This window comes from Heteronotia binoei, chromosome 1 (assembly GCF_032191835.1).
Source record: "Heteronotia binoei isolate CCM8104 ecotype False Entrance Well chromosome 1, APGP_CSIRO_Hbin_v1, whole genome shotgun sequence".
Taxonomy (NCBI): Eukaryota; Metazoa; Chordata; class Lepidosauria; order Squamata; family Gekkonidae; genus Heteronotia; species Heteronotia binoei.
In genome coordinates this window covers 16,434,978-16,450,756 of record NC_083223.1, presented here as the reverse complement: position 1 = coordinate 16,450,756, position 15,779 = coordinate 16,434,978, and the positions used below count along the sequence as shown (strand labels likewise).

The following is a 15,779-nucleotide window of genomic DNA, read 5'->3' as shown; positions in this document are numbered from 1 at the left end:
TTGGCTACACCAGGGGGATGTGGCCTAATATGCAAAGGAGTTCCTGCTACAAAAAATGCCCTGACGGTTACTGACCCGCCTCCCTCATTCTAATACTGTTTGTTGATGTGTGTTTTTAACTGATTTTTTTTATAATTTAGATGTTATTTTAATGGTTCTCAGGCCATTTTTGTAGCAGGAACTCCTTTACATATCAGGCCATGCCCCCCTGATGTAGCCAATCCTCCAAGAGCTTACAGGGCTCCTCTTAGAGGGCCTACTGTAAACTCCAGGAGGATTGGCTACATCAAGGAGGTGTGGCCTAATATGCAAAGGAGTTCCTAATATACAAAAAGAGGCCTGATGGTCCTAATGTTTTTAATGTTTGCCACCTTGGGGATTCTGATTTGGTGGAAAGGCAGCATAAAAAAGTTTCAGATAAGTCATTTTAAAGGGTCCCACCTCACCCAGATATGTTCTGATCAGGCCCACATGTGAAGGACATATTAGTTATTCTGGGTTAGTTGGACTCTATGTCATTTTTAAAAATCAGAGTATGGTAATCATTTGCCACTGGTTTTGAAGACTTCTTATTTTACATCTCCAGGTGGAACAAACATCTCTATTTTGCCCAGACCCATTTTCAAGGGGGACACAGTAACCATGAGGTGTGAGTCGAGAGCCAACTCGAGCAACGTGACTTGGTCTTTCCAAGGAAGTTCCATCTCCAGCAGCGGCAGGCACTCCATAACGAGCGGACATTCGAATGGGAAGTCCATCTCCACGCTGAAAATCCGAAACATCTTGCTGAATGAGTCTGGTAAATAGAAACGCTGAGCAAAATAGCAGGATGCGGTTCTCTGCTTACCTCCTCTGTCTTCTGTCTTCATTGCTGGTCAGCTTTTCTACTGGCCTCTTTGTTGTTATCAGGAGTGGAATTCTAGCAGGAGCTCCTTGGCATATTAGGCCACACACCCCTGATGTAGCCAATCCTTCAAGAGCTTACAGAAAAGAGCCTTGTAAGCTCTTGGAGGATTGGCTACATCAGGGCGTGTGGCCTAATATGCAAAGGAGCTCTTGCTGGAATTCCACCCCTGGTTGTTATTCTTTAAGATGTCGCTAGATTTTGTCGTTGTTTTAGGTTGCTAGGACTTTGGGGTGCTGCACACGTAAGGTATCAGGACAGATGAAGTCCCCCTGAGAAGTTTTTTCTTGACTCTGGCTTCATTTTGTACCATGTGGAAGCTCCCAAAGACAGTGGGGGCTCTCTGGGAGCCACCTAGAGAAAAATCTCTGTGTTCCCTCCCCCTCTCCACTAGCTCCCTGCAGTTACCTTCCATTTGTGGACAATTCAATAGCTGATAGTGTCAGTAGCTGACGACTTCACAACTTTAGTCTGCCTCTCCTCAGTGTAACCTGGGGTTGCCAATCCCCCAGTCGGGGGAAGGAGGACCCCCTGGTTTTGAGGCCCTCCCCCTGCTTCAGGGTCATCAGATAGCGGGGGGGAGGAAAATATCTGCTGGGCACTCCATAATTCCCTATGGAGACCAATTTCCATAGGGTATAATGGAGAATTGATCTGCCAGTATCTGGGGCTCTGGAGGGGGCTGTTTTTTTGCGAAAGAGGCACCAAATTTGCAGCATAGCATCCGGTGCCTCTCCTCAAAACAACCCCCAAGTTTCAAAAAGATCGGACCAGGGGGTCTAATCTTATGAGCCCCAAAAGTAGGTGCCCCTATCCTTCCTTATTTCCAGTGGAGGGAAGGGTTCTCTTATCTGGGAGAACCAGGTTCGATTCCTCACTCTTCCACTTGCAACTGCTGGAATGGCCATGGGTCAGCTATAACTGTCCCTTTAAATGTGATGGCCAGAACTCCCTTTGAAGTTCAGTTATGCTTATCACAACCTTGCTCCTCGCTCCACTCCCAATGTGTCCTGGTTCTACCCCCAAAGTCCTCAGATATTTCTTGAATTGGACCTGACAACTCTAGCGTAACCCCTTCTAGCAGCTCTTCTTGTTTTACATTATATCAGGGATAAGGATTCTTAAGGTTACTGACTCTAGGTATGGAAATACCAGAGAGACTTATTTAGTGTTGTTGCGTCGACATTACAAGTGTGCTGACAGAGATCCGGTGCTTGTTCCACCACAAGCTGCCTTGTAGAGAAAAGGCAAGCTGGGAGGTTAACAGACGGGTCATTGAATCCCCAAAAATTTAGGGAACGGGGGGAGGAAACCCATTGGTCAGTCATCCATTTTGTTCTTGTTGCAGGAGAGTATCGTTGCACTTTTACTGAACACAATACTTCGCCAATGATGATGCACACAGCAGAGGGTAACATCAACGTTTCTTTAATCCAACTCATGAAGTCCGAGGACGTTACAATGGTGTGCAATGGGGAAAAGAGAGAGTTGAGCTGCTGCGTTGATACAGAAATGAGTTTCTTCACCGTTCATTGGAAATCGAATGGCGCCATCAATATTTCAGGTAGGAAACAAGATCACCTCTTTAGTTGTGGCAGGTTTTCCGGGCTGTGTGGCCATGGTCGTGGCATAGTAGTGCCTGACGTTTCGCCAGCAGCTGTGACCAGCATCCTCAGAGGATGCACAGTCTGGCAATGAGTATCAAAACAGAAGTGCTTGAGTAACGCGTGCACCTCGATCTCTGGTTTTGGTTTTAGAAAATCTACTCATCTGGGCCTGACGTGCTTGCTGGGTGGGGCGGCGCTGCTGCCAGAGGCAAAACAGTAAAAACAGAGATGGTTCACAGGGTGGTGGGTGGAGCCAACCCTGATTGGTGGTGCTTGCTGCTACCTTCTTGAAGCAAATAAGGAGAGCCAGTTTGGTGTAGCGGTGAACTGCGCAGACTCTTATCTGGGAGAACCAGGTTCGATTCCTCACTCTTCCACTTGCAACTGCTGGAATGGCCATGGGTCAGCTATAACTTTCGTAGGAGTTGTCCTTGAAAGGGCAGCTGCTGTAAGAGCTCTCTCAGCCCCACCAACCTCACAGGGTGTTTGTTCTGGGGGAGGAAGGTAAAGGAGATTGTGAACCACTCTGAGTTTCAGAGTGAAGGGTAGAATATAAATACAACTTCTTCTTCAGCACTGCCGCTCACTTATCATCACTGCCCCAAAGTCAAAATGGTCACCAGACCAAAGATGGCTCACTCACTGATTTTCATCCCAATTGTGTCACTTTGTCACAGGAACTAACTATTCCACCCTGAACTGCACTCAGTACGTGCTGCAGGCCAATGAGTCTCAGTGCCCAGCAGACAAGTCGGGGACCATCACGACTTATACCTGTGAAGTGAGCACGACGGATGGTGCCCGCCAGAGTAAACACATCGCCGTGAAGTATTTGCGCAAGGGTAAGCATTCCTTTGGGTCGGCTACATTGACCCAGGTCCCATCTGTCCAGAGCTGGAGGCAATCAGCAGAAATATCACCCCAGGAAAAATGAAATGCTGTGCTGGGGTTCGAATGGGCCCAGGCTAACCCCATCTTATCAGATCCTGGAAGCTAAGCTAGGACAGCCCTGGTAAGTACTTGGAAGGGAGACCACCAAGGAAGTCTGGGGTCCTTAGGCACAGGCAAAACACGTCTTGAAAACCTTACAGGGTTGCCATGTCGGCTGCAACTTTACAGCACTTTCCACCACAACTAGGCTGAGAATGAACCAGGGGTGGAATTCTAGCAAGAGCTCCTTTGCGTATCAGACCACACACCCCTGATGTAGCCAATCCTCCAAGAGCTTACAGGACTGGCTACATCAGGGGTGTGTGGCCTAATATGCAAAGGAGCTTTTTGTAAGCTCCAGGAAGTCTGGCTACATCAGGGGTGTGTGGCCTCATATGCAAAGGAGCTCCTGCTAGAATTCCACCCCTGGAATGAACCATTTGGACAACGTGGTATTTGCATAATTGCTGCTGGTTAATATGCTAATATGGTGTAGTCAGGGCTTTGTTTTGTAGCAGGAGCTCCTTTGCATATGAGGCCACACACCCCTGATGTAGCCAATCCTCCTAGAGCTTACAGGGCTTTTCTTACAGGGCCTACTGTAAGCTCTTGGAGGATTGGCTATATCAGTGGTGTGTGGCCTAATATGCAAAGGAGTTCCTGCTACAAAAAAAGCCCAGGTTTTGTCTATAGAACCCAAAGGAGCAACATCTGACCTGTGACACTGTTCTGATCAGAACCTAAAGAGAATCTCGCATGTTTTATGTTTCGCCAGCAAATGTGACTCTCATGTCAAGCACAAACGGCCGCGTTTCAGAAGGGGCCAATTTCTCCCTGAGGTGCCACAGTGACATCAGCAATTATGACCACATCAGCTGGGAAATCCAAAATGGAAACCCCGTGCAAGATATCAGCAGCCTGTGGTACACGACCACAAAGACCCCAAATGGAGCGGAGTCTGTTCTGGATGTACGCAGGGCTGACCAGAATTGGGCAGGTGAGTAAAATGGGGGTCACTCTGCTGTTGTTGGTCTAAACAAAAATGGAAGATCGCAGTGATATAAGCAGGCCTCACAGTGATATAAGCAGAGCCAGTTTGGTGTGAGAGCCAGTTTGGTGTAGTGGTTAAGTGTGCGGACTCTTATCTGGGAGAGCCAGTTTGGTGTAGTGGTTAAGTGTGCGGACTTTATCTGGGAGAATCAGGTTTGATTCCCTACTCCTCCACTTGCAGCTGCTGGAATAGCCTTGGGACAGCCATAGCTCTCTTATCTGGGAGAACAGGGTTTGATTCCCCACTCCTCCACTTGCACCTGCTGGCATGGTCTTGGGTCAGCCATAGTTCTGGCAGAGGTTGTCCTTGAAAGGGCACCTTCTGGGAGAGCTCTCTCAGCCCCACTCACCTCACAGGGTATCTGTTGTGGGGGAAGGAGATAAAGGAGATTGTAAGCCGCTCTGAGACTCTGATTCAAAGAGAAGGACAGGGTATAAATCTGCTGTCTTCTTCTTGTTCTTCTTCTCATTTTGGGCAGGAGCTCACAGGAGCGGAGCGCCAGAACTTCTAAACTTCATTGTGCTTTCTTTCTCACCCTCCCCCCCACCCCCAAAAAAACTTGCTTCTGGGCTCCATTGTTCAAACCCCCTGTGAGAATTTTGCAGAACTCTAAGATTCGACAAACTTTCTAATATTTTTCTCCATAAAAAAATGGGAAAATAGCCAAAACATATCAAGCAGGCAGATGGAAATCTTCCTCATGCCACTGTGGCCACACTGGAGAAAGTCATTTAAAAAGTATGATGAGAGTAAAGTTTTATGATGACAGTTCTAATCCAAGAACCATTTTGAGGTAGATGCTGAGCTGATGTCATTTAGTCCACCTTCCAGTGATGTGTGTTGCAGCTAGGGTTGCCAATCTCCAGGTGGGGGCAGGGGATCTCCCGGTTTGGAGGCCCTCCTCCCACTTCAGGGTCATCAGAAAGCAGGAGGAGGGGAGGGAAATGTCTGCGGGAACTCTATTATTCCCTATGGAGATTTATTCCCATAGAAAATAATGGATAATTGATCCTCAGGTTTCGGGGGATTGGGGGGGCTGTTTTTTGAGGTAGAGTCACCAAATTTTCAGTATAGCATCTAGTGCCTCTCCCCAAAATACTCCCCAAGTTTCAAAAAGATTGGACCACGGGGTCCAATTCTATGAGCCCCCAAAGAAGGTCCCCCTATCCTTCAATATTTCCTATGGAAGGAAGGCATTGAAAAGGTGTGCTCTCTTTAAATGTGATGGCCAGAACTCCCTTGGAGTTCAGTTATGCTTGTCACAGCCTTGATCTTGGCTCCACCCCAATGTCTCCTGGCTCCACCCCCAAAGTCCCCAGATATTTCTTGAATTGGACTTGGCAACCCTAGTGGCAGCATATGCAAATGAGTTGTGCTAATGAGCTCCGGCACTTTTTTTTCTACAAAATGACCCCTGGATATAAGTAACGCGGCAAGGAAAACCTTCTTTGTGCCCCGGTTTTCAGGACTGGGCAGAAGTCTAGAACTGTGGCTCAGTGGGGTGGGATGGGCAGCAAACTGTAGATTCACAGCTGAAGTACACATAACCGTTTAAAAGTGGGGAGGGAAAGGTCTGTCCAGAGCAGGGGTGGCCAAACTGTGGCTCAGGGGTCACCTGTGGCTCTTCCACACATATTGTGTGGCTCTTGAAGGCCCCACCCACCCCATTGGCCGGCTTGGAGAAGGCATTTGTGTCTTTAAATCACTTCTCCAAGCCAAGCTAGCCGATGGCTTGCAGAATGCGTTTGAAGTTAAATGATTTCTTTCCACCTCCATCTCCACCTCCCTTCCCATCTATTTGCCTTCCTTCCTTGTCTTGCAGCCTCTCAAACATCCGATATTCATGTCTTGTGGCTCTCAAACACCTGACATTTATTCTGTGCAGATGTTAAGCGAGTTTGGCCACTCCTGGTCTAGAGTCTGAAAATCAGCGCAGCCCTGGCAATTTGAAGAACCACCTGCATGTATATTAGGAGACGTTCTGTGAATCAGTGGCAAAGCACCTGCTTTGCTTGCAGGAGTCCCCAAATTCTTTCTTTGGCATCTCTAGCTAAAAGGATCAGGTTGGAGGTGACGGGAAATATAGGGTTGCCAGACTCTCACTAGGGGCAGGGGAACCCCCGCTTTTGTGGGGTTGCTTCCCCACTGCCAGCCAGATGGCTGGCTGGTGGGCAATGTTCTCTCTAAGCTGCAGAGTCTTGTGAGCAAAAATTCTACTTTGAGAGCTGCTGGCCTTAAAGTTGTGAGCTGCTGCATCAATTATGGTGCTCTGGGGTCTTCCTTCCTGAGCTGCGACAAAATTGTGTGAGCTGGAGGCTAAATAGCTGTGGGCTATTTCACACTAACTCAGCTTAGGGGGGACACTGGTGGTGGGTGAAAATCCAACCCCCAGCTGGCCCGGAGGTGATGTCAACACGTCACCCACGTCGTGCAGCAACACTGTAGTTTTTTGGCAAAACTCTGTGGTAAAATCAGGTACAAATCATAGAGTTTTGCCAAAAACTAGACCATCACACACCTCCAACATCAACATAATGATGACATCACTTCCTGGTGACATCATAATGCTGCGCTCGCAAAAGCGCACACAGGAGAAGATTCTGGAAAGGCCCAAGGATCACCCCGCCAGCTGCCAGGTAGGACCTGCTAACCCTTGTGAAACTTGCCACAGCCTTAGAAGAGCTGCTGCAAAGTCAGAGAAGACAACGCTGACCCTGACAGACAGAGATGGCCCAACTCATTTCAAGGCTGCTTCATATGTTCAGTAGCTTAAAACTTGGGGATATAAGGCAGTTGTGAGCAGGGGTGGAACTCTAGCAGGAGCTCCTCTGCCTATTAGACCGCACACCCCTGCTGTAGCCAATCCTCCAAGAGCTCACAAGGCTCTTTTTTGTAAGCTCCAAGAGGATTGGCTACATTAGGAGTGTGGCCTAATAGGCAAAGGAGCTCCTGCTAGAATTCCACCCCTGGTTGTGAGTTTTATTTCAGAAGGGGCTGAGACTGAGTGGTAGAGCCTCTGCTTGGCTTACAGAAGGTCCCAGGTTCAATCTTCAGCACCTCTGGTTAAAAGGACCAGGCAGGAGGTGATGTGACGGACCTCAAGCTGAAACACCCCGGAGAGCCGCTGCCAGTCTGAGTAGACAACACGGACCTTGATGGACCAGTGGTCTGATTCTGTGTAAATTAGCTCCATGTGTTCATGTATGCTTCCCTGAAGGTGAACTGCAGGTCAAGCGATGTGCTTGAACTGCCTCAGACTGATTCCCTATTAGGCTTGTTCCGGTGTCAGGGTTCTTTTCTCCACGACACTTCCATCCAATTTTGCACAAGATGTCATGGGGCTGCAAGAAGAATAAGAAGACTGCAGATTTATACCCCACCCTTCTCTCTGAATCAGAGACTCAGAGCGGCTCACAATCGTCTATATCTTCTCCCCCCACAACAGACACCCTGTGAGGTGGGTGGGGCTGAGAGGGCTCTCACAGAAGCTGCCCTTTCAAGGACAACCTCTGCGAGAGCTATGGCTGACCCAAGGCCATTCCAGCAGATGCAAGTGGAGGAGTGGGGAATCAAACCTGGTTCTCCCAGATAAGAGTTCACACACTTCACCACTACACCAAACTGGCTCTCCTCGCTCTTTCCTCGCCTCTTTACCATGGCAAGCAAGATCCTCTGAAAACCGGTTTCTGCTTGCTGCAGGAAAAAGGCAGGGTGTGGAAATCAGACAGAAGTGTTGTGGGGGGGAGGAGAGGAGACTCCGACGCCAGAACGAGCCTAGTGGGGAATCAGTCTCACTGTTTGCTGGTTTCTTCACTTCAGGACGAAGTGTCAAAATCCATATTTTTGGTTTTGAAGTTTGTTTGTTTTTTAGGCACCTATACTTGTACCTTCTTCCAAGAGTCTCTGAAGAGTTCTGCGCGTCAGGCAGTGGAAGTGTTCCCTTTGCCCCTGAAACAAGACATCATCCGAGATCCCATCGAAGTCGTCATCCCGTGCTCAGGGAATCAAATGTTGAAGTGCTGCGTGGCCACCGGCAGAAGCGAGAATTACACAGTGACATTCCATGTTGACCAAAGCGATCCCAGTAGTCCAGACGGTAGGAGGGAGTGCAAGGGCTGCGCCGTCACTTCTCTTGAAACCCTTTTTTTAAAAAAATACTCAACAGACCACTTGTTTTTGGTTTTGTTTTGTTTTACTAAGAGCTGCTACTACAGATGGGGAGGGGCTAAGCTTGCCATTCCCCTGGAGTCACGGGCTGGGTGCAGTCATTAGCAAAATCCAAGTCCAGTCCAGGTTTGAGCCAGCAGAGCCGGATTAACAATTAGGAAAAGTAGGCACAGGCCTATGGGCCCTTATGCCTTTAGGGGCCCCGGGCCGGCTCCCCCCCCCATTTCCCCCCTGCTTGCAGCCCTCCCAGCCCGCACACGCAGCCAGCAACTGAGCCGCTCTTTGCCTGACTTGCTTGGTGCGGCTGCTGCTATCGTCGCCAAGTTTGCCTCTCTCTGCCTCTCCCCTGCAGCTTAGTCAAAGGGGCTTTTGAGAAGGTGGCTGCAGGCTGCAGCAGGGGCCGTGGGAAGTGGGGCGGGTGCTCAGACTCTGAGATAATTTGCGAGATTTTGATTGCCTCAGGGCCTCCACGGGGTTTAATCCAGCACTGCTCTGCGTCCCCATTCAGGCATGCCCAACTTTGTATCTCTGGGCTGATCATTCTCTGACTTCATCTCTGTGCGACATCTTTCTCCGCAGGCCAAAGGCAAGAAGGCAGCTTCATCTGCTACGTAAAAATGCTCAGTTATGACAACTGTGGCCACGAAAAGGCTTTTTTTGCATCTTGTACATTCAGAAACCAAATCGGTGGAAGCGTTCAGAGCTCTCCTATGAATTTAACACTTGCACCAAGTAAGTAAGAGAATGAATGGGGGCAAGACGGAGGATTTCCCAGTGAAAATTTTCCTGGGGTTACGGTTTTGTCTATCCTGCACAGTCTCCCATGCATGCTTCATTTGCACCCCAGAGATCCATAACCCTTGCAGACACTGTGCTGGCATGCTAAGTCCACACAGCCTCTTCACATGGGTTCTGGATGGATATAGATGTGCCCTTCAGAAGTCCTAGGCAGCTAGCTAGCTTTTCTGTATCAGAGACATAATAAAAGGTAAAGATAGTCTCCTGTTCAAGCACCGGTTATTTCCAACTCTGGGGTGACGTCGCATCACAACATTTTCACAGCAGACTTTTTACAGGGTGGTTTGCCATCGCCTTCCCCAGTCATCTACACTTCCCCCCCAGCAAGCTGGGTATTCATTTTACTGACCTTGGAAGGATGAGTCAACCTTGAGCCAGCTATGTGAACCCAACTTCCGCCAGGATCGAACTCAGGTCATGAGCAGAGAGCTTGGACTACAGTACTGCAGCTTTACCACTCTGCGCCATCGGGCTGTTAGAGTCATAATAATGCAGCACAAAATCAAAGCCCATGAATCTAGCGTTGCCAGGTCCAATTCAAGAAATATCTGGGGACTTTGGGGGAGGAGCCAGGAGACATTGGGGGTGGAGCCAGGAGCAAGGTTGTGACAAGCATAACTGAACTCCAAAGGGAGTGCTGGCCATCACATTTAAAGTGACTACGCACCTTTTAAATGTCTTCCCTCTATTTGGAAATAATGAAGGATTAGGGGCACCTTTTTGGGGAGTTTTTTTTTTTAAACTTGGGGGTGGTTTTGAGGAGAGGCACTGGATGCTGTGCTGCAAATGTGATGCCTCTATCTCAAAAAACAGCCCCCGGATACCTGCAGATCAATTATCCGTTATATCACTGTCCACTACATAGAGACAGGGACCAAGGGAAGATAGCTATTAAAGGATTTAACAGCCACCTATATTAATGAATTGTAGAAGGTGAAGCTTTTCTTAGGGCAGAGATGGCCATAACATCTGGAAGCAAACCTCTGGATGCCAGGGCTAGGAGTCAACGCCAGGGAAAGGCCTTGGCCTCTATTCCCTTTTTGCTGGCCCTCCAGAGCAGTAGCTGGGCCGCTTCTTGAACCAGGATGTTGGACTAGATGGCCAAAAGCAGACGGCTGGCTCAGGGTTGCATCAAGCTGCCCTGGAAGTGAGCTGGCCAGAACAGGGATGGGCTGCATGTGCCCTGGAGGAGCGTCTAGAGTGCTCATGGCACATGTCGGCCACTCCTCGGGCACTTTCCGGCCATCCAGATAGCTGGGAAAGCACCTCAGAGCTGCCTCAGAATTTAGGTACCGCTTTGTCAGTGGTACCTTTCTGAGGCGGCTTCAAACTGGCTCAGGACAGGCTACATGCACCAAATCTTAGAGAGAGTGACAAGGTTTGATTTCATGGATCTGTTCAATTATCAGAGATGCTTTCTTTTTGGTGAAATGAGTCTCCTCATGATGCTGGGTGCTCCAAACATTTTGTGAAGAGGAAGTCCTTCACTGGACGAAAAGTCTTCTGCTAATAGAGAAGATCTGTGGGATCCAACTCATTCCCTAATGTTCCATTTCTGTGTTCATAGTACAATCAGATGCATGTTTACTCTCATTGGGTTCCATGAATAATTTTTCCAAAGAAAATAGAGCATTTCAGCCTTGGCCATAGAGTGATTAGTTTCCTCAGGATGGTCCCAATATTGGATCTTCTTGCTGGGTAGGGCTCTTTGGCAGCAAAATTGCTTTGGTGGAAGAAATATAGGGTGTTTATTTGCTTGTGGGTAGGACTGTGCTTATAAAAGGAACATCTATTGAATATAGCACCTTAATTTATTGTAGTTTTAAATTTTTATGTAACTGTTTCTAAATGTATTTATTAACTGTATTTTAAAATTGTTTTATGTAAAATCATGGTGCATACCATGTCCTGTTAGCCGCCCTGAGCCTGCTTCGGCGGGGAGGGCGGGATACAAATAAAATATTATTATTATTATTATTATATTATTATTACATGTGGGATTGGGATGCTAGGCGGATGGGCACATGTAGACACGCTTTGTAGATCCGCCTGCCTGCTGTCCCTGGGGCGGCTTAAGCCACCCGTCTGTTATCAGCCAATCAGGGGTCTCCAACATTTTTGAGCTTGTAGGCCCATTGTGAATTCTAGGGCTGCCAAGTCCCTGCCCGGGAGGTTCCCAACCCACCGGCCCACGTTGGGCCGGCAGGGGGAACCTCCCCCTGTGTCGTCTGAAGTGATGTCATCAAAATGGGGGTGCACACATGGGGGCCACTCTAGGCATTTCTAGGAAAACTCTATGGTTTTCCCAGATGCTCTAGCCATTTCAGAGGTAAAACTCTATGGTAGAAGAAGAAGAAGATATTGGATTTATATCCCGCCCTCCACTCCGAAGAGTCTCAGAGCGGCTCACAATCTTCTTTACCTTCCTCCCCCACAACAGTCACCCTGTGAGGTGGGTGGGGCTGAGAGGGCTCTCACAGCAGCTGCCCTTTCAAGGACAACCTCTGCCAGGGCTCTGGCTGACCCAAGGCCATTCCAGCAGCTGCAAGTGGAGGAGTGGGGAATCAAACCCAGTTCTCCCAGATAAGAGTTCTCACATTTAACCACTACACCAAACTGGCTATCTATAGGTACTATAGAGTTTTAACCTCCCAAATGGCTAGAGTGTCTGGAAAACCCAGAGACACCGAGAGTGGCCCCACGTGTATGCGCCATCATTTTGATTAAGTCACTTCCGGGTGACGTCATTTCGTCACATGCGCGAAAATCCCCACCGGAACTTGAAGAGGACTTGGCAACCCTAGTGAATTCTGACACGGCACAGCGGCCGCAGCAACAAAACAGCTGCTGCAAAATGGTTGCAGCAGGAAGCAGAGCCAGTCACAAAATGGCTGCTGTAGCTTAACTTCAGTGAAACAGTGCAGTTCCAAGTGCTGTGTGGAAGTTGCTGCCAAAACGATGTTTTTTTAAAATCTGCATAGCAATCGGACGACTTTCTGGGCAGAAGCCCTGCCTGGCTCCACCCGCTTCCTAAAAACACTTGGCGGGTGCTGGAAAAAGTTTCAGCTGGTGCTGTGCCACCTACAAGTACCATGTTGAGGATCTCTGGACTAGCTAAACCACTAGTCTAATCCAGCAGGGATTAACTGTCTCCCTGCCGGTCAGAAAGGGAGGGATGGTGGTTCAGTGGTAGAGCATCTGCTTGGTAAGCAGAAGGTCCCAGGTTCAATACCTGGCATCTCCAACTAAGAAGGGTCCAGGCAAGTAGGCGTGAAAAACCTCAGTTTGAGACCCTGGAGAACCACTGCCAATCTGAGTAGACAATACTGACTTTGATGGACCGAGGGTCTGATTCAGTATAAGGCGGCTTCATACATACGTTCAGGGCGCTTCTTATGTTCTTACATTAACCTGCTGAATTTATGTATGTCAGGCAACTGTTAAGAGTTCAAAGCACAAGTGCCCTATGAGGAAAAACAAAGGGAGGTTTGCTTCATGTCTTCTGATACGAGATGAGATTTACTTTTCTCTTTCTCTCTTCTTTGGCAGAAAACGCCTTAACATGTAACTCCTCGGACGTCGGTGTTGGGGTAAATGGAACAAAGATCGTAAAACCTTGCAAGGGGAACAACAGTAGCGTCCGAGGAAACATCACTTACACGTGTAATCATATCTGGGTCATTGCTCAAAACAGCTGTCTGTCTGTCACAGTAAATAATCTTCTCCTTGGTGCTGAGGTAAGAACAAATCTTGGTCACTTTTTCGTAATTTCTTTTTTTTTGTGGGGGGGAATCCTACATACGTGAATAATTGACCCTCGAAAGGAACTGAAGATTTTACTATATGTTGTCGAAGGTTTTCACAGCCGGAGTTTATTAGTTCTTGTCGATTTTCTGGGCTGTATGGCCATGGCCTTGGCATTGTGAGACCTGACATTTTGCCAGCAACTGTGACTGGCATCCTCAGAGCCATAACCCAGAAAACTGGAGTTTGCTCTGGGTCAAAGTGAAAAGAAGATGGTAGGCAGGTAATTTATATCTACTCAGGAAGGTGGGGTAGGGCTGAGTCATTATCTTGTAGGAGCTTCACAGGCTGTGACATGCTAATAGAGGAGCTTTCCTGAGGAGGTTCTGTCTTTTGCTGATTGTAGCATCAGTTTTATTTTTCTGGTGGGTCTGAATACAGTTTGTAGGTTGTGTTTCTTCATAAGTTTTCCCATCTGAGTGATTCCTTTGATATATGGCAAAACACCTTTGATATATGGCAAAAAAACATGTGGCTCTTTCACACATATTACGTGGTTCTCAAAGTCCCCACTATCCCATCAGCAGGCTTGGAGAAGGCATCGTCTCTTTAAAACATTCCTCCAAGCCAAGCCAGCCAGCAGCTTGGAGGATGCATTTAAAGTTAATGCTATTTTCGTTCCATGTCTCCCTCTCCCATCTGTTTTCCTTCCTTCCTTCCTTCCTTCCTTCCTTCCTTCCTTCCTTCCTTCCTTCCTTCCTTCCTTCCTTCCTTCCTTCCTTCCTTCCTTCCTTCCTTCCTATCTTGCAGCTCTCAGACATCCGATGTTTATTATGTGTGGCTCTTTCTTAACCAAGTTTTGCCACCCCTGCTCTTGGAGGAATAGCTACATCATGGGTGTGTGGCCTAATATGGAAAGAACTTCCTGCTGCAAAAAAAGCCCTGCTTTGGTCTACATGATGTTTGTCTGCCATGCAGCTGTTCAAGGAAGAGAAGTAGGGTTGTCAGCTCCAAGTTATGGAATTCCTGGAGATTTAGGGGCAGAACCTAGGGAGGGTGAGGTGTGGGAGGGGAGGGGCCTCAGCAGAATCTAATCCCCAAATTTTCAGTATAGCATCTAGTGCCTCTCCCCAAAATACCCCCCCAAGTTTCAAAAAGATTGGACCAGGGGGTCCAATTCTATGAGCCCCAAAAGAAGGTGCCCCTATCCTTCCTTATTTCCTATGGAAGGAAGGAATTGAAAAGGTGTGCCGTCCCTTTAAATGTGATGGCCAGAACTCCCTTTGGAGTTCAATTATGCTTGCCACAGCCTTGATCTTGGCTCCACCCCTAAGGTCTTCTGGCTCCACCCCCAAAGTCCCCAGATATTTCTTGAATTGGACTTGGCAACCCTATTCAACCTACATGCCAGAAACAAGGTGACAATTGGAGAAATGGTGACCAGTCCGAATCTACTGAGTACTGGGAAGCAAAGTTAATAGGCGTGCCTTTACCTTCCTCTCTAGAAATGGTTTCCTGACACTTTGTGGCTAAGAGAATGTTCTAGGCGTATTGCATGATTTAGCTTAGGATGTTCCCTCTAAGCTTCAGAGTCTTGTGAGCAAAAATTCTACTTTGTGAGCTCCTGGCATGAAATCTGTGAGCTACGGCATAAATTATTGTGCTCTGGGGCCATTTTTCCTGAGCTAAGGCAAAAATGTGTGAGCTGGAGGCTATATACAATAATAAAAATGGAGTGACGGTATATACAACAATATAACAAAACACCAGACACTAGACTTAATTTCCGTAACAAATCAATTATTTAATTATTCAGTTCTACGCTGTGTATGAGTTCTGCCCAACTGGTCCCAGATGGAGACCTGTCCCTGGGTTCTTTATTACTCCGTTTCAATATTATTTCTTCAGTGGTACAGGCTTCGATCAACTTATATTGGACGCAATGCAATCTTATTCAGTCAAAATAGTCAATCTCTTAATGTATTATTTCCAATTTTCCTTATATAGCGTTAGTCATGTACAAGTTACTATTTCATATGTGGATTCAATCCTCATGCATAGCCATTATGGAAATTAAGCCTAGTTTCAGGTGTTTTGTTGTATTGAACTGGGGGCTAAACTAGACTTGTCAATCCCCAGGTCCCAGCGGGGGTTCTTCCGCTTTCCCAGGCTCCTTCCCACCCCCAGTCAGCTGGCCGGCGGGGGGAAGGCCCGCCCCCAGAGGACCATGTGCCTTTGCACCTCCGGAGGCTTCAGTCTCCGATTGAAAGGCTTCCTCTTGGGATGGTGTGGCTGTGAAGAAGTTGGCAGCAAGTCGTGAGTAGAGAGGCCAATCCCTCACTTCAGAGTCGCCAGAAACGGGGTGTGGGGAGGGGAGGGAAACGTCTGCTGAGCACTTCATTATTCCCTATGTGGAGATCAATTCTCATAGGGTATAATGGGGAATTGATCTGGAGGTTTCGGGGGCTCTGGGAGAGCTGCTTTTTGGGGTAGAGGCACCAAATTTTCAGTATAGTATCTAGTACCTCTTCCCAAATTAACCCCCAAGTTTCAAAACGATTGGACCAGGGGGTCCAAT

General features: G+C 47.9%; 1 protein-coding gene across 1 annotated transcript in view; it reads left to right on the top strand.

Moving 5' to 3' along the window:
* Positions 1-15,779, top strand: part of ADGRF5 (adhesion G protein-coupled receptor F5) — a 61,570-nt gene that overhangs the window by 28,906 nt on the left and 16,885 nt on the right. Inside the window, exons 8-14 of the mRNA XM_060257770.1 lie at positions 587-799; positions 2,253-2,468; positions 3,189-3,353; positions 4,217-4,438; positions 8,364-8,588; positions 9,239-9,391; positions 13,007-13,194. Of these exons, the coding sequence (XP_060113753.1) occupies positions 587-799; positions 2,253-2,468; positions 3,189-3,353; positions 4,217-4,438; positions 8,364-8,588; positions 9,239-9,391; positions 13,007-13,194 (1,382 nt within the window). The remainder of the gene's footprint in view (positions 1-586; positions 800-2,252; positions 2,469-3,188; positions 3,354-4,216; positions 4,439-8,363; positions 8,589-9,238; positions 9,392-13,006; positions 13,195-15,779) is intronic.